At 44.2% G+C, this 19398-nt stretch overlaps 1 protein-coding gene across 2 annotated transcripts in view; it reads right to left on the bottom strand.

Annotated features, from left to right (window-relative positions):
* Positions 1–19398, bottom strand: part of LOC126213182 (uncharacterized) — a 222561-nt gene that overhangs the window by 101994 nt on the left and 101169 nt on the right. For both annotated transcript variants that reach the window (XM_049940810.1, XM_049940811.1), the window contains one exon: positions 12062–12124. In XM_049940810.1, coding sequence (XP_049796767.1) covers positions 12062–12124 — 63 coding nt within the window. The remainder of the gene's footprint in view (positions 1–12061; positions 12125–19398) is intronic.

Raw genomic sequence — 19398 nt, 5'->3', positions numbered from 1 at the left:
TATACTGTATTTAGGAAAAATGTGTTCAATGATCAAAAACCCATAACAGTTATAACCCACTATCTGATCATATATATACCAGATATTGCTCTGTAATGCGGAATTGGTCCCTAGATGTCACACGAGGTGGACCCACCAGTATGCGAGGGAGTGGGGAGTATTGTATTGTCAGTAGAGAGGCAGTAAGAGCAGTATGTCTGACTTCAAATATGGACTAGTCACTGCATGTCACCTGAGTAACAAATCCATCACAGACATTTCAACTCCCTAAATCTGCCCGTATCGACTGCCAGTGCTGTGATCGCGAAGTGGAAATGCAAAGGAACGACTGCAGCTATACCACCGAGACTGGGAAGACCTCGAGGACTGTCGAGCACTGCGGACTGCGGTCGTAGAAAATTAGCACGAAACCAGTAAAGGGCACAGTACCGGCAATTCCGCTAACGTGTCCGTGCATCGGGAACTAAAAAGAAGGAGTCTGAAGGTCGAGCGGCTCCTCACGAGACACACTTTTCTGTAGCCAGTGCTAACCGATGTGTGAGGTGGTGTAAAGAGTGACACCACAGAACAGCAGACGAATGGAAACACGTGATTTGGAGTATAAATCACACTGTATCCTGTACCGATGAGATGGAAGGGTTTGGGTTTGGCAAATGCCTGGAGCATGTTACCTGGCAACAGTGGCGAACAGAGGGGGCCGTGTTAAGGCGTGTGGGTATTCTTCAGAGTCGGGCATCGTGTCCCACTGTTGTTCGTAACGAAACACTAAATGCAGATGAATACGAACACATTTTACAGCACTATGTACCGCATACAGAAGAGGAGCAGTTACGAGATGATGACTGTTTGTATCGGCACGACAACACACCCTTCCGTAAAGCTGCATCCGTGAGGCAACGGCGTACGGACCGTAAGATTTGTGAAATAGACTGACCTGCTCCGAGGCCTGAACCAAATCCAATAAAACAGCTCGGGAATTAGTTAGAATGTCAACTTTTCACCAGACACCAGCATTCAACATCACTACCTTCTCTGGTTTTGCCTCTCTAAAGGCCTCCATAAACGATCAAACATTCAATAAAATTTTTCTGGGTTTGTGATCACATTGTAAATATATATAAAACTACGGACGTTTCGGTCCCTGTTGCAACTGACCTCCTTCAGGGTGTTTTCATTTACTGCTGAATGAGAAAACTTTGTTTCATTATATACCTGCAGACGTGGCTGTTATCTAATTCTGATAGGCTGTTTAGGATGAAAGGGAGGGACGTTGGAAGTCCTTATTGGAGTTTATGTTATTTCTTTTCATTGGTGGAAACCTGACAATTTGATTGGTGTTTGCATCACTGCTTGTGGTCGGTGGAAATCTGCGAATGGAAAACCAGGTGGCAGCTGTGATGTGGCGCCATTTTCCCGCTTTCTAGTGCCAGCCGAAGCACAAGCACTATACATATCTGCGGCCGCTGCTGTCTCCCGTGCACCTGTATGTGCTGCATCACGTGAGCTATCGTCCCGTAACACGGTTATTGCTGGCAGCCGAGACGTCAGAAGTTGGTACCTGTCTTCTCTGTTCGTGTTGGCCGGTGGCTTGACTCTTTCTATTGCCTCTATAATCTTCCTCCTGAAAGAAAGAGGCTGTTTTGCCAGTACACGCGCTTCAACAAAATCAGTCTGTTTGCCGCACTCATCCTGGTGATCTGCTACTGCTGACTTGGCGTGCTGTCTTAGTCGGATATATCTTTCGTGTTCAGATATCCGTGTGCTGATGGGTCTCGCATATATACGCTAATCCACATCTGCACCTAATTTCGTTAACTCCAGCAGCATATAGTTTGTCAACTGTATCTTTCGTTGTGCGAAGAACTGCTTTTATTCTGTTGCTGCTTTGGAAAATTGGTTTGATGCCTGGTTGTTGCCCACCCATTCAGTGACACCTTAAACATATGCTAAATAGAGTGACGTTTAGTGCTTTCTTTTGCTCTCTATTGCCTTCGTTCTTTGTCACCACAGTTTCATCTTTTACTTTCATTACATAACCACTGCCACAAAAGAGAAAGAGTTACAAAATTTCCACCATCACCTCAACCAGCAGCACAGCAGAATCCAATTCACTACGGAGATGGAAAATAATGGGGTGCTGCCTTTCCTCGACATGGAAGTTTACGGAAAGCCTGACGGTAAACCGAGCCATACAGTACATAGGAAGCCAACCAGTACTGACAGGTATGAAACTTCCTGGCAGATTAAAACTGTGTGCCCGACCGAGACTCGAACTCGGGACGTTTGCCTTTCGCGGGCAAGTGCTCTACCATCTGAGCTACCGAATCACGACTCACGCCCGGTACTCACAGCTTTACTTCTGCCAGTATCTCGTCTCCTACCTTCCAAACTTTACAGAAGCTTTCCTGCGAACCTTGCAGAACTAGCACTCCTGAAAGAAAGGATACTGCGGAGACATGGCTTAGTCACAGCCTGGGGGATGTTTCCAGAATGAGATTTTCACTCTGCAGCGGAGTGTGCGCTGATATGAAACTTCCTGGCAGATTAAAACTGTGTGCCCGACCGAGACTCGAACTCGGGACCTTTGCCTTTCGCGGGCAAGTGCTCTGACAGGTACCTGCATACCTCCTCCCATCATTACCCTATGCAGAAGAAATCCACACTGCACACTTTAATCAAGAGGGCACACAGGATCAGCAATGAAGAACATCTAAAGGGTGAACTACAAAACCGTAAGTCCATTTTTTGTGCCAATGGTTATGGAGAAAGTTTTATTATTATTTATTTTATGGCCTTCATTGGACCACTCTAGTCAAAAATACAAAGTTATAAACAAGTTGTTACACAGGGATACAATTTGGCTCAGCAATAACTTGTATGATGTTTAAGTAATATAATTATTAGCGTTTATTCTTATATGAAAGGTGTTTTGCTCTTCTGTCTGCCCAATATTTCTTCATTCTTTCAGATATTTTCTTTCTTTCTTCATTTGAGACCACTCTTCCTGTACTCCTTTTATTGATATTCATTTGTAGTCTGGTTTGTGGGTCTTTCAGTATTCTGGTTTTCTCTGTCTTGTTTTTTAGGTCATCTACTGTAATTTGGAGTTCTTTTATATCTTCCTTAATTTCTGTGATCCATTTAATGTCGCTCTTGCTATTCCACAATTTTTGTATTATTTTTTTACTAATTCTGTTTTCTGGAGTTCTCATCAGATGTCCAAAGAATGAGATGCGTTTCTTCCTGATCGTGCTCATGACTGGTTCTATTTTCTTATATAGTGTTTCATTTGATGCTATTCTCCAATGTCCATTTATTTTATACTGTTTATTTATACATGTCCTAATTATTATTCTTTCTATTTTTAGTATTCTGTCAATTTCTGCTGTATTATTTGTTTTGATTACTGGAGAAAGTAATAGATAAAACTGGTGACAAAGAATGAAGGCAATAGAGGAGAGCAAAAGGAAGCACAAAACATAGCTCTGTTTAGCATATGTTCAAGGTTTCACTAAACGGGTGGGCAAAATTCTCCACTGAGCATGCATCAAACCGATTTACCAAAGCAGCAATAGAATAAAAGACCTCCTTCGCACAACAAAACATACAGTTGACAAACTACATGCTGCTGGAGTTAACGAAATCAGGTGCAGATGTGGATTACAATATCTAGGCGAGACCCATCAGCACACGGATATCTGAACACGAAAGATATATCCGATTAAGACAGCACGCCAAGTCAGCGGTAGCAGAACACCGGGATGAGGGCGGCAAACAGACTGATTTTGGTGAAGCACGTGTACTGGCAAAACAGCCTCTTTCTTTCAGGAGGAAGATTAGAGAGGCAATAGAAATAGCCAAGCGACCGGCCAACACTAACAGAGAAGATGGGTACCGACTTCTGACGTCTCGGCTGCCAGCAATAACAGCATTACCGGATGTAAGCTCACTTGAAGCAGCACATACAGGCGCACAGGAGACCGCAACGACTGCAGATAAGTAGAGTACTCGTGTGCTTCGACCGGCACTAGAAAGCAGGAAAATGCCACCACATCGCAGCTGCCGCCCGATTTTCAATTCGTCGATTTCCACCAACTGCAAGCAGTGATGCAGGCACCAATCAAATCGTCAGGTTTCCATCAATGAAAAGAAATAATAATAACACCAATAAGGACTTCTAACATCCCTCCCCTTCATCCTAAGCAGCCTATCAGAATTAGATAACAGCCACATCTACAGGTATATAATGAAACAAAGTTTTCTCATTCAACAGTTAACGAAAACACCCTGAAGAAGGTCGCTTGTAACAGGTATCCAAATGTCAGTAGTTTTATATATATTGACAATGTGGCGACAAACCCAGAAAAATTTTATTGTATGTGACAATGGCCACAGAATCCTACATTTATATCAAACATGTTTGACAAAATGGCTCTTATTTAGCCATGGATTTGCCAACAGAGCCCATACATGACGTGTGGAATAATCGGGTCTACTCCCGGATGTTTGCGTCGCTCTGACAAAATATTTCGGCCACGTAACTCGTTGCCTTCTTCAAGTGCTACCTGAGACTGCCCGATTGGAGGATCTTGTCCAGTATTTATGCCCAGAGGGTGCCGGGTGCTCTCTCTGCCGTCCACACCCGCCTGGCGCTGCTTGTAACGTGTCTTCCCCAGTGCTCCCTCGGACGTCCGCGCCCGACTCGGTCGCTATCTGTGGAAGCTGTCCGAGGCCCGTCCCGTGTCGGGCGTTCCGTTCACGGTCCGCGCCCGCCTGGTGCTGCTCCTGAGGTTTTGGCCCTTCCCTGGTGCTCCCACGGAAATCCGCGCCTGGCTCGTCCACCATCTGTGATCGTGTCAGCTGTCTGGGGCCGGACCCGCGTTTGGCGTACCGTCCGTGTTCGTGGTCCGCGCCCACTTGGTGCTGCTCCTGAGGTGTCGGCACCTCCCTGGTGCTCCCACGGACGTCTGCACCCGCCTCGTCCACCATCTGCAGTTGTGGCAGCTGTCTGAGGCCCTTCTCGTGTCGGGCGCTCTGTTCGCCGTCCGCGACAAGAAGACCCGGAAGTTGCTGAAGGAGACAGGTCTACCTGACACAGGTCATCAAGAAGCTTCATCCCAAAGCACCTGTACCACCCAGACTCTATGGACTCCCCAAGGTCCACAAGGAGGGGGTCCGTCTTCAACCTATTGTCAGTAACATCGGCGCAGCGACATACCTCGCTGCACAATACCTGAAGAAGGTATTGGCACCATATGTGGGCAAATGTGCACACCACATTCGGACTTCCTACAACGGCTAAGGCAGCTACACACTGTGGATTCAGACATCGCGGTCAGTTTCGATGTGGTGTCGCTCTTCACACGAGTGCCACTCACCAGTTCACTCAGTATCATTGGAGACAAGTTCGACGGTGCCCTGTTCGACCTGTTCGAGCACGTACTGACCTCGACATATTTTCTTTACGGGGGTCAATTTTATGAGCAAGCGGAAGGAGTGGCAATGGGCAGCCCTTTATCACCTGTGGTAGCCAACCTTTTCATGGAAAAGTACGAGGAGGAGGCACTTGCATCAGCCACTTACCAACCCAAGTGCTTTCTTAGGTATGTCGATGACACTTTTGTCATTTGGCCCCGTGGCAGGGAGAAGCTACGAGGGCAGTTCAATAAGTAATGCAACACATTTTTTTTTTTTTCTGAAACAGGGGTTGTTTTATTCAGCATTGAAATACACCAGGTTATTCCCCAATCTTTTAGCTACACAACACTATTTTTCAACGTAATCTCCATTCAATGCTACGGCCTTACGCCACCTTGAAATGAGGGCCTGTATGCCTGCACGGTACCATTCCACTGGTCGATGTCAGAGCCAACATCGTACTGCATCAATAACTTCTTCATCACCCGTATAGTGCGTCCCACGGATTGCGTCCTTCATTAGGCCAAACATATGGAAATCCGACGGTGCGAGATCGGGGCTGTAGGGTGCATGAGGAAGAACAGTCCACTGAAGTTTTGTGAGCTCCTCTCGGGTGCGAAGACTTGTGTGAGGTCTTGCGTTGTCATGAAGAAGGAGAAGTTCGTTCTGATTTTTGTGCCTACGAACACGCTGAAGTCGTTTCTTCAATTTCTGAAGAGTAGCACAATACACTTCAGAGTTGATTGATTGACCATAGGGAAGGACATCGAACAGAATAACCCCTTCAGCGTCCCAGAAGACTGTAACCGTGACTTTACCGGCTGAGGGTATGGCTTTAAACTTTTTCTTGGTAGGGGAGTGGGTGTGGCGCCACTCCATTGATTGCCGTTTTGTTTCAGGTTCGAAGTGATGAACCCATGTTTCATCGCCTGTAACAATCTTTGACAAGAAATTGTCACCCTCAGCCACATGACGAGCAAGCAACTCCGCACAGATGGTTCTCCTTTGCTCTTTATGGTGTTCGGTTAGACAACGAGGGACCCAGCGGGAACAAACCTTTGAATATCCCAACTGGTGAACAATTGTGACAGCACTACGAACAGAGATGTCAAGTTGAGCACTGAGTTGTTTGACGGTGATCCGTCGATCATCTCGAACGAATGTGTTCGCACGCTCCGCCATTGCAGGAGTCACAGCTGTGCACGGCCGGCCCGCACGCGGGAGATCAGACAGTCTCGCTTGACCTTGCGGCGATGATGACACACGCTTTGCCGAACGACTCACCGTGCTTTTGTCCACTGCCAGATCACCGTAGACATTCAGCAAGCGCCTACGAATATCTGAGATGCCCTGGTTTTCCGCCAAAAGAAACTCGATCACTGCCCGTTGTTTGCAACGCACATCCGTTACAGACGCCATTTTAACAGCTCCGTGCAGCATTGCCACCTGTCGGAAGTCAATGAAACTACACGAGACGAAGCGGGAATGTTTGAAAATATTCCACAAGAAATTTCCGGTTTTTTCAACCAAAATTGGCCGAGAAAAAAAATGTGTTGCATTACTTATTGAACTGCCCTCGTAGATGACTTTTTGGAACATCTAAATTCAAGCCACCCAAGTATAAACTTTACTATGGAGCTAGAGAAGGATGGACAGCTCCCATTCTTGGATGTCCTGGTCAAGAGGAAGGCAAATGGCACTCTGGGGCACAGTGTGTATCGTAAGCCCACCCACACTGATTTATACCTACAAGCCAGTAGCTGCCACCACCCAGCACAGAAGAATGGAGTCTCGAAAACATTAGTTCACAGCTCTGTCGAAGTCTGGCCACAGAGGTAGAACATCTACAGCTGGTGTTCAGCAGAAATGGATACTCCTCCTCAGACATCCAAAGTGCACTTTGTGCTACCAGCCAACCACAGGGTACAGAAGAGGAGCCAGAGGAGGCGAAGAAGGTGGCACACCTGCCATATGCTGGACCTATTTCTGCAAAGATCAGCAGAATTCTTTCAAAATATGATATAAAGAGTATCTTCTGTCCACCCTCCAAAATTGGGACAATGCTAAGGAGTGTGAAGGACGACGTGGGGCTACGTAAACCAGGCATTTAGAACATCCCGTGCCAGTGTGGAAAATCATACATTGGCCAGACAACCAGGAAGGTGGACGTCAGGTGCAAGGAACACCAAAGGCACACCAGACTCGGACAGGCAACCAAATCTGCCATAGCGGAGCACTGACTGGAGCTCGATCACTCAATGGACTACAACAACACCAAAATTTTAACACAGACTCCAAGATTCTGGGACAGTCTCATAAAGGAGGCCATCGACATCAAGGTCACAGACAACCTAATAAACAGAGACAGCGTTTACCAGCTCAGCTCGGCGTGGAGTCCGTCTCTGGATCTTATCAGGGCCCAACGAAAGGAACCGAGAAACTCCTCAAGAAGTAGTAACACAACAGGAGCAGCGCTAGGCGGGCGTGGACCACGACCGCAACTCCTGACGCAGGACGGGCCTCTGACAGCTGCCACAACCGCAAATGATGGACGAACTGAGCGCGGACGACCGTCACAGCACCAGGGAAGTGCCAACACCTCAGGAGCAGCACGAGGCGGGCGCGGACCGTGAATGGAGAGCCCGACAAAGGACGGGCCTCAGGGAGCTGCCACAGATGGAGACCGAGTCGGGTGCGGACGTCCGAGGGAGCACCAGGGAAGAGACAACAACTTACAAGCAGCGCCAGGCGGGCAGGGACCGCGAACGGAGCGCCCGTCGCGAGACGGGGCTCAGACAGCTGGCACAATTGCAGATGGTGGACGAGGCGGGCGCGGATGTCCTTGGGAGCACCAGGGAGGTGCCAACACCTCAGGAGCAGCACCAAGTGGGCGCGGACCACGAACGGAATGCCAAACGCGGGTCCGGCCCCAGACAGCTGACACGACCACAGATGTTGGACGAGCCAGGCGCAGACGTCCGTGGGAAGGGAAGGGCCAAAACCTCACGAGCAGCACCAGGTGGGAGTGGACCGCGAACGGAATGCCCAACACGGGATGGACCTCGGACAGCTGCCACAGATACCGACCGAGTCGGGCGCGGACGTCCGAGGGAGCACCGGGGAAGAGACGACACACTACAAGCAGCGCCAGGCGGGCGCAGACACCAGAGAGAGCACCCGGTGCCCTCTGGGCATAAATACTGGACAAGATCCTCCAATTGGGCAGTCTCAGGTAGCACTTGAAGAAGGCAACGAGTCACGTGGCCAAAATATTGTGCCAGGGCGACACAAACATCCGGCAGTAGACCCGATTATTCCACATGTCAAGATATCGCTGGGAAAGCCTGAAGTGTTACAAGCCCATACATGTTCAAACAATGTTTGTCAAGTTTAACCTCACTTCGAAGCAGACGCTATTCGTGTTCGTTTGTATTTTGAAAGTAGTGAGAACGGCCACAAATGCAAACAAAACAGTCCTGGCGTTGACTTTGGCACTGTGTTTATAGAGGAAGAAGAAGAAGAAGAAGAAGAAGAAGAAGAAGAAGAAGAAGATGATGATGATGATTATCATGATGAAGATGAAAATGAGACTCTGGTCTAGAGAATGCCTTAAAGTGAGAGATTCACGCATGAAAGTATGCTAAAGGAAATACTACTCTCAGAATCTGACGATACATCAACTTACTTCGAATGGACAATGAAGCTTTTTAAAACTTGCCTCTCAAGCTCGCTCTTATCTAACCACAGATGTGCCAAACAAGCCTGTCCACGTACTAGGTGAGCTTGCCAATTTTATCTTACTTTCGAAGCAAACAATGTTCGTGAATATTGCATTTTGGCACTAGTGAAAATGGCTACAAACCCAGATAATGCAATTCTAACATTTCATCCAGCACTGTGTTGAAAGTAAAAGATAACACTATGCTTGTCCAGGGAATAGTTTAAAATGACAAATATACAACTGGAAACCTGTTAATGGGAATGTTTCACTCAGAATCTAACGATTACATTAGCTTTCTGCAGATGAACATTGAAACATTTAATAACTTGTTTATCGTTACTTCACCCTGACAGTGAAATCATTACTTCACCCTGACAGTGAAAAAGAAGACACACAAGTAAACGAAATTTATTTTCTCCTAAAGTCGTTAAAATACCGCAACCTGGAAACCTATGACCCACACTGTCCACAGAAGAACTGGATAACTTCAATTTCTTTATTTCATGCCACTTCACTTGCCTATGTCACCGTATGCATAAGATATTCATTTTGTTCATAACCCTTCATGCCTAATATTTGGCTATGAAAGATTTGGTATACCTCTACCACTTTGGTAATTGTTTGTGCTATTTTGTTTTTATACTCTATCATGGTTTTCACAGTAGTGGAAACTCATGATACTGTGAGATAAATCGTAATAAACCAATTTTTCAATAAACATTTGATGCGAAATGTTGACACAAACGTCATCTGACATCTCGTCAAACTTTCTGTCGATCAGAATTTCTCCCACCACGTCAAACAGGATCCATGCTTGACAAACACATCAAACTGCACCGTACATGTCAAATATTTGGCAAGCATAGTTAGGTTTCCAGAATGAGATTTTCACTCTGCAGTGGAGTGTGCGCTGATATGAAACTTCCTGGCAGATTAAAACTGTGTGCCCGACCGAGACTCGAACTCGGGACCTTTGCCTTTCGCGGGCAAGTGCTCTACCAACTGAGCTACCGAAGCACGACTCACGCCCGGTACTCACAGCTTTACTTCTGCCAGTACCTCGTCTCCTACCTTCCAAACTTTACAGAAGCTCTACTGCAAACCTTGCAGAACTAGCACTCCTGAAAGAAAGGATATTGCGGAGACATGGCTTAGCCACAGCCTGGGGGATGTTTCCAGAATAAGATTTTCACTCTGCAGCGGAGTGTGCGCTGATATGAAACTTCCTGGCAGATTAAAACTGTGTGCCCGACCGAGACTTGAACTAGGGACCTTTGCCTTTGGCGGGCAAGTGCTCTACCAACTGAGCTACTGAAGCACGACTCACGCCCGAGTTCGAGTCTCGGTCGGGCACACAGTTTTAATCTGCCAGGAAGTTTCATATCAGCACACACTCCGCTGCAGAGTGAAAATCTCATTCTGGAAACTTCCCCCAGGCTGTGGCTAAGCCATGTCTCCACAATATCCTTTCTTTCAGGAGTGCTAGTTCTGCAAGGTTCGCAGGAGAGCTTCTGTAAAGTTTGGAAGGTAGGAGACGAGGTACTGGCAGAAGTAAAGCTGTGAGTACCGGGCGTGAGTCGCGTTTCGGTAGCTCAGTTGGTAGAGCACTTGCCCGCGAAAGGCAAAGGTCCCGAGTTCGAGTCTCGGTCGGGCACACAGTTTTAATCTGCCAGGAAGTTTCATAGTTAGGTTTGTCAAAATGTTTGAACATTTACTGGGAATGGGCTGTCATTCCTTCACAGACATTCAGACACGTCACTGAAAGTGGTCCCAGCAGAGTTCAAGCTTTCATACAAGTGGAGGGTGGACTTACCCCATTTTAATGTTCACTAACGAGTGTCCAGATACTACTGCTCAGAGAGTGCGTAACCACAAAACATTTTTCACTTATGCTTATTGAGGATGTCATTAGTTACACATCACACGCCCAAAACTGATCATTTGCATTGAAATTGCGGGATCAAAATGATACCGACAGAGTTACAATATGTTTCCGGGGCAAAACACAGAGACTGACTGAAGTGGCTTGTTCTCTCATATATATAAACGCAGAAGTCAACCCAAAAATGCCCCCCAGAAATAAATTGATACTCATACATGGTGTATCTCTGATGTCACAACACCAACAACAAAAATATTGCAATGTAGTGTAAAGAAACATGAAAAAGGGAGTACATGCACACTTCAAGTAATACACACAGTTATTTTCAACTGTTACATATTTAAAGTTATGAAAACACAAACATATTCAATATTTGCAAAGTATAACAACTGGTGCTATGCATAGTTACAAATAAGTATAAATATATGAAAATATAGTTTGAGGAACATGAGCAGAAAACAGTTTACAGTATTTCACCTTTACAAACTGCCCATTGGCTTCTGTCTCTGGTTCTTCGGCCAACGTTTGTCTGATGATTTTTCTCATGTTTCGCCAGCATGAGGGCTGGCATTGTCAAAATTTCACCATCCATTCCTGGTGGTGGACAATGCAGGCAATATGACAGAAGAATTATCAAAAAAACATCGGCTGAAGAACCTGAGACAGAAGCCGATAGGCAGTTTGTCAACAAGTGGCCTAAATTTTGTATTTCATCTTTAAATAAAAGAAAAAGAATAACAATTACCATTGGTTATAACCTCCAAGGTATGTAAGACCATTAGTGCTGCAATATATTATGCCATACATCATATTTATAAAACATATTAGGTAACATTCAAAATTGCTCAGCAAACTGTACCCACAATACGCTGCATACAGATGCCTGGAAACTGTCTGTCACCAAAAAACATACGTGTTTCGATAAAAATGTGACATATAACCATTGTTCCAAACCAGAATACTGAAAAAGTACTTAAAAGCTGTCAATCATTGTGTTCTCAAAATAATATGAATAAATGAGAGTCAGTTTATGAACTCACCACAGTTTGTTCTATCGCCAGTGGATCACTGTGGTTACTCCAGTCCTCCGATGAAGAATTTTCCTGTAAAAGAATCGATGGAAGTTATGGGCTTATGAGCTGAAAAACATTACACTCCTCATTTTGCAGGTGTGTGGTAGGTAGGAATATACAGAGGCTCAAAATAGGGGAAACAAACTAAAAGACAATACTGTAGAAAGAGAAGAGGAGTAAATGGAGATGAAATAGGAGACATGATACTGCCTGATCAATCTGACAGATCTCTGAAAGATATAAGCCAAAACAAGGCCCCTGGAGTAAGTAACATACTATCTGCATTACTGAGGCCCTTGGGAGACCAAGCCATGACAAAGCTAGTCCACCTTAGCTCTAAGGTATACCGTATTTACTCGAATCCAAGCCGCACTTTTTTTCCGGTTTTTGTAATCCAAAAAACCGCCTGCGGCTTAGAATCGAGTGCAAAGTAAGCGGAAGTTCTGAAAAATGTTGGTAGGTCAGGCCACAACAAACTTCTGCCGTCGAAAATATGTAGCGCTACACAGGCTTGCTTTGCAGGCACAAAGATAAATACTGGCGCCAAAACCTCTGCGTCAGTAAAAGAAAAAAAAAGGTGGAAGACGAGCTTTTTTCTCCGCCCCGAGTTTCGACCACTGCATTTTCATACATTATCCAATGAAACAACGAAGTAAATACAAATTCCGTATTGGTCATCTTCGAATGTAGCAGCATTTCAATGTACTACGAAAATCCGACTGGCAAGACTGTTTGGGGTTTTTGTCAATATGGCTAACTCTATGTTCTGAATTTTTTTCTACCTGTGAGAAGAGATGGTTGCTAATAGGAACTTTTATCAATTGTGAATCACATGCAGTATTCTCTTCACCATAAGAATAATACGAATATAAACATTTTCCCATGTATTCTTTCGTGTTTGCTGCTATCTCATTTAAATTCTATCTGCCTAATAAACTACGAAACTAGAGTGAGACAACAGCAAACGCGGAAGAATATACATAGCATGTCATGTTTATATTTGTATTATTCTTCTGGCTAATAGTGATACATTCAGAAATGAAGCACGGCAATTGACTAGATATTTAAATCTAAGATGACTAATTTCTGTGCAGAATGGAATGTAATGTACTAAAGCGGCGTCTGCAAAGATTTTCAAACGGGGAAAAATTTTCGCTAAACTCTCGTTCAGAACATCTTCTATCATACGCAGTCTATTATTTGGTTCTTGTTAATCATTATCAAAGAAAGCAGCAGTGTAAGTAACAACAAACAGCAGTCTCTTGCCATTGTTTCGCTAATGACACAATTCCTTTCTTTTAAAGCGGCGGTAGCACGCAGAAAAGCAAGCCATGCCGCGAGCGGCGACAGGCCGTGAACACGCACTATCAGAATGCGACAAACAATGCATGACACAGTACAGTAATGCATTTTCAGCTTAGAGCGACGTTAACACCTATAACAAAGAAAATGGCACTTATCAGATCAAAGAAAAATAAGCAATCAATTCAAACCAGACGAAGCACGTGAAAAAGGAAGGGTACCCGTATCAATACGGACGGAGCGCTTGACGCATAGCAATGGCTACCTGGTAAAGCTTAACTGCTAAGCTTACGACTCGAACCAAACTACTGTAGTTGAATCGTCATTCATTCGACCTAAATTGTGTCTCGTATTACAATGGACCAACTTTGTTTCGATTTGAAGGTGCGGCCTAAAACTTTTATCTCCTCTTGAATTTCGAGTCTCAAATTTCAGGTGCGGCTTAGATTCGGGAAATTTTTTTCCCCTTGATTTAGAGTCTCATTTTTCAGGTGCGGTTTAGATTCGAGTGCGGCTCAGATTCGAGCAAATACGGTAACAGACAGGTGAAAAGCCTTCATACTTCAAAAACAATCATCCCATTCCAAAGTAAACTGGCACTGATGGGTGTGAATATTACTCAGCCATTAGTTTAACAAGTAATGGTTGCAAAATACAGACATGAATTACATACAGAAGACTGGAAAAACAAGTAGAAGCTGAGTTTAGGAAAGACCAGCTCGAGTACTGAACAAACGTAGAAACATGCAAGACAATACTGACACTACAACTTATCTTAAAAGTTCCACTGTCCAGTCACAATAATGTGACCATCTGTCAAAGGCCTGAAGAACCACCTTTCACAGTACGGATCTCAGCGAAGTATGCAGGAAGAGAGTTAATGAGGTTCTGGATGGTATCAAACTCCAGTGCCGCAGTCAGCTGTGCTAGGTTTCTCGGTTGAGGGTCCGCAGCGTGAATAGCCCGATCGAGTGGTCCGACAGATTCTCGGTTGGATTTAAATCTGGTGAGTCCGGTGGCCAGGGGAGTACGGTAACCTCATCCCGGTGTTCTCTGAACTACGCGCATACACTGCGAGCCGTGTAGCACGTCGCACCGTTCTGCGGTAGATGCCACCGAGCCGAAGAAAAACAAACTGCGTGTAGGGACGGACAGGGTCCCTAAGGATTGATGCATAATTTTGTCGATCCACTGTGCTTTCCAGAATGACGAGATCACGGAGATAATGTCCCGAAAACATTCCCCAGACAATAACACTCCCCCCTCCGGCGCAGGGTGTTTGCTTTGAGACGTTTCGTGCCACATGCAGCAACGGTCAATTATCAGATCGAGCGTAAAACACATTTCGTCCGATAAGGCCGCCTGTCCTCACTCGGTGGACATCCAGTTGCCGAGTCGCCAATGAGCAGCAATCGATACGGGTGCACGTACCGGGCATCTGCTACGCAACGACATTTGCCGAACAGTCATTGAGGAGACACCGTCGGTACCCCTCGGTGCGCCTGCGCGGTCAGTTGTTCAATAGTTGCACGTCTATTCGACTCTAGAAATATCCGCAGCTGTCGTTCAGCCCGGTCATCTGTGGCCCGTGGTGCAACACGACAGACCTCGGTCAGGTTTCAGATATTGCCATTTGCCACGAATGGTATACTTCGACAGTGGCGGCACACGAACAGTTTACAGACTAAACCGTGTTGAAAATGCTTCTACTCTTGGCCCGAATGTGAGTGACGGAGCAGGTCGAGGCAACACGTCGACACACTGTAGAGGATGTCGGGCTACAACAGCCATATGTGTGCGAATGTTATCCTGTTGGAAAACACCCACCGGAATACTGTCCTATAAATGGCAGCACAACAGGTCGAATTACCAGACCGATATACAAATTTGCGGTTGGAGTGTGTGGGATAAGCGTGAGTGTGCTCGCGATGAGGTACGAAATCACACTCCGGACCGTAACTCCAGCTCTAGGTCCAGTGCGTGTAGTACATAGATTGGTTGCAGGCCCTCAACTGCCTCCTTATAACCACCATATTGCCGTCATCGCCACAGACGCAGAACCAACTTTCATCTGAAAACACAGAAGTCCATTTCTGCATTACAATAACGATTGCACTGTTTTCCTGGACCCCCGAAAAGCCCTACATACCATCCACTGCTAGTGCTGCCATCTGCTGCCTGTGAGTGGTTATGGCATGTTGGCATCAAATGTAGGTGGCAGTCAAATTAATGTGAATGGACTGTGTACAATGAAGAAAGGCAGAAAGGCAAACCTATGCATACAGCAATTGCACACTTAGTTTTTGAAAATGCTGACTGGAACAACCTTTTGAAATTATGAAGGGAGCAGGGGTAAAATACAGCGAGTGAAGGGCTATTTACAACTTGTACAGAAACCAGACTTCAGTTATAAGAGTGCAAAGTTCAGAGAGGAGAAATAAAAATTTTAAGCTTTGTCGATGACATTTTAATTCTGTTAGAGACGGCAGGGGACTAGAAAGAACAGCTGAATGGAATGGATAGTGCCTTAAGAAGGGGTTATAAGATGAATAGCAACATCAGTAAAGTAAGGGCTAAGAAATATAGTCAGATTGGTTGATAGGACAAATCCTGAGGTATCAAAAAATTGACAGTTTGGTAATACAGGGAAGTGTGTGGGATAGAAATTGTATAGGGAGACCAGGACTTTGGCACAAATCCAAATTTGATCCAATTTAGAAAATTATTATGGTGTTTATAAATCTCAATAGCCGCTCTACGAACGCAAGCACGAAATGCGATGTTTTCGATATGGCACTCGCCTCACTGAATTTTATTTCACGACCACCCTTTCGGTAAACTTGTTCAGCTACAGTTGATTTATCCGTATGTCCCAGGAGGCAATTCTTGTGTTCAACCAGATGGGTGTTAACATTTCTTTCATGGTACCAATATAAACCACATCTACAAGGAATTTTATATACCGTATTTACTCGAATCTAAGCCGCACTTTTTTTCCGGTTTTTGTAATCCAAAAAACCGCCTGCGGCTTAGAATCGAGTGCAAAGTAAGCGGAAGTTCTGAAATATGTTGGTAGGTGCCGCCACAACTAACTTCTGCCGTCGAATATATGTAGTGCTACACAGGCATGCTTTACAGGCACAAAGATAAATACTAGCGCCAAAACCTCTGCGTCAGTAAATAAATTAAAAAAAAAAAAAGTGGAAGACGAGCTTTTTTCTCCGCCCCGAATTTCGACCACTGCATTTTCATACATTATCCAACGAAGTAAATACAAATTCGGTATTGTTCATCTTCGAATGTAGCAGCTTTTCAATGTACTACGAAAATCCGACTGGCAAGACCGTTTGCGATGTTTGTCAGTATGGCCAATTCTACGTTCTGATTTTTTTTTCTACCTGTGAGAAGAGATGGTTGCTAATGGGAACTTTTGTGAATTCTGAATCACATGCAGTATTCTCTTCACCATAAGAATAATACGAATATAAACATTTTGCCATGTATTCTTTCGTGTTTGCTGCTATCTCATTTAAATCCTGTCTGCCTAATAAACTACGAAACTAGTGAGACAACACAAACGCGGAAGTATACACATATGTCATGTTGATATTCGTATTATTCTTATGCCTAATAGTGATACAGTCAGAAATGAAGCACGGCAATTGACTAGATTTTTAAATCTAAGATGACTAATTTCTGTGCAGAAAATAATGTACTAAAGAGGCGCCTGCAAAGATTTTCAAACGGAGAAAAATTTTCTCTAGACTCTCGTTCAGAACATCTATCATACGCAGTTTATTATTTGGTTCTTGTTGATCATTATCAAAGAAAGCAGCAGTGTAAATAACAACAAATAGCAGTCTCTTGCCATTGTTTCTCTACTGAGACAATTACTCTCTCTTTTTTTTTAATTGTAGGCGGCGGTAGCACGCACAAAAGCAAACCATGCCGCAAGCGGTGACAGGTCGTGAACATTCATTATCAGAATGCGACAAACAATGCATGACACAGTACAGTAATGCATTTTCAGCTTAGAGTGACGAAAACACCTATAACAAAGAGAACGGCAATTATCAGATCAAAGAAAAATAAGCAATCAATTCAAACCAGACGAAGCACGTGAAAAACGAAGGGTACCCGCATAAATAAGGATGGAGCGCCTGACGCATAGCAATGGCTACCTGGTAAAGCTTAACTGCTAAGCTTACGGCTCGAACCAAATTACTGTAGCTGTATCGTCATTCATTCGACTTTAATTCTGTCTCATATTACAGTGGACCAACTTTGTTTCGATTTGGAGGTGCGGCCTAAAACTTTTCTCTCCCCTTGAATTTCGAGTCTCAAATTTCAGCTGCGGCTTAGATTCGGGAAATTATTTTTTCCTTTATTGCGAGTCTCATTTTTCAGGTGCGGCTTAGATTCGAGTAAATACGGTACACCCACTGTAGCCAAAGCAAGTCTTACACCTTTTGCCAATCATAACATTGTTTTATCTTCCTGGTGGGTCTGAAGATAGTTCCCAAGCCATACTTGTTCAACACTTTCCCAATGCAATGTGTAATCTTACTAATGAATAGTAGGAAAACTTTCCCTTGTGTGGCCACCGTTCCTCACTGATTCTGATTCTCTCCCCAGGGTGAAGTGCTTGATCTATCTCCTTGTTAAAATAACCATTCTTCTTTAATTAGATAGCTTCATTCACTGGAATCATAATAAATAATGATACAACATCAAAACTAACAAGGATATTGTCTGAGCCCATATGAATAGCAATACTTTTCGAACACATACAGTTGGATTATTCAGACATGGTCTCATCGCAACCTATTTTTAATATAATAATGATTTTTATGAACAAATGGATGGGGTAGCTATGGGCAGTCCTCTCAGTCCGGCTGTGTCCAATTTGTTTATGGAGACCTTTGAGAAATCGATCAGCCAGGTGGTACCATTGTGTCGAGATACTTTCACGGTATGGACACACGGTGCCGAGGAGATGGATGCCTTCCTGATAAATCTCAACAATATAAATCCGAAATGCGAAACTTTTGGTAATCGAAAAAGATTTCCAAAAGAACAATACAAGAAACTTTTATAAAACATTCAAAAACAAAAATTGTGCTTCGGAAACTAATGTGTTATATTTCGTGGAATTCATATTTATACTTTTGTGATATGAAAATGTGCAGTGTACACACTGTTACACATCAAAGATGTTTCCAAAACGTATAACTTTTTTGCTGGGTTTCGTTTCCTGAAGTGCCAGGCAAAATATAATGTCCCTTAACACAGAGAAAGTATATTTTCACCCAAGAAAATATGTATTTTTGCCCAGAAAAAAGTATTTTTATCTGGGAAAAATCCAGGAATTTTTTTTTCCTTGTCTGCGTACACATTCCATCCCTAAAAGGTGTTACAGCCAGGTATTTGTATGAGTTGGCCAATTCCAATAGTGACTCATTGATATTATAGCCATACAATATTATGTTATTTTGTTTTGTGAAGTGCAAAATTTTACATTTCTGAACATACAGAGCAATTTGTCAATATCTGCACAAAATTGAAATCTTATCAAGATCTCACTGTATATTTATGCAGCTTTTTTCAGACATTACTTCATTATGGGTAACTGCAAAAATCCCTATTTTACTGTTAATATCGTCTGCAAGACAAGAAGGAAAAGCTGAAAGGTGGAAGGAGTATATAGAGGGTCTATACAAGGGCGATGTACTTGAGGGCAATGATATGGAAATGGATAAGGACATCGGTGAAAATGAAATGGGAGATATGATACTACGTGAAGAATTTGACAGAACACTGAAAGACCTAAATCAAAATAAGGCTCCGGGAGTAGACAACATTCCATTACAATTACTGATAGTCTTGGGAGAGCCAGCCAAGGCAAACCTCTACCATCTGGTGAGCAAGATGTATGACACAGGCAACATACCTTCAGACTTGAAGAAGAATATGTTGTTGTTGTGGTCTTCGGTCCAGAGACT

Source organism: Schistocerca nitens, chromosome 11 (genome assembly GCF_023898315.1).
Source record: "Schistocerca nitens isolate TAMUIC-IGC-003100 chromosome 11, iqSchNite1.1, whole genome shotgun sequence".
NCBI lineage: Eukaryota > Metazoa > Arthropoda > Insecta > Orthoptera > Acrididae > Schistocerca > Schistocerca nitens.
Note: the sequence above shows the minus strand (reverse complement) of the source record. Positions and strands in the feature narration are given on the sequence as shown.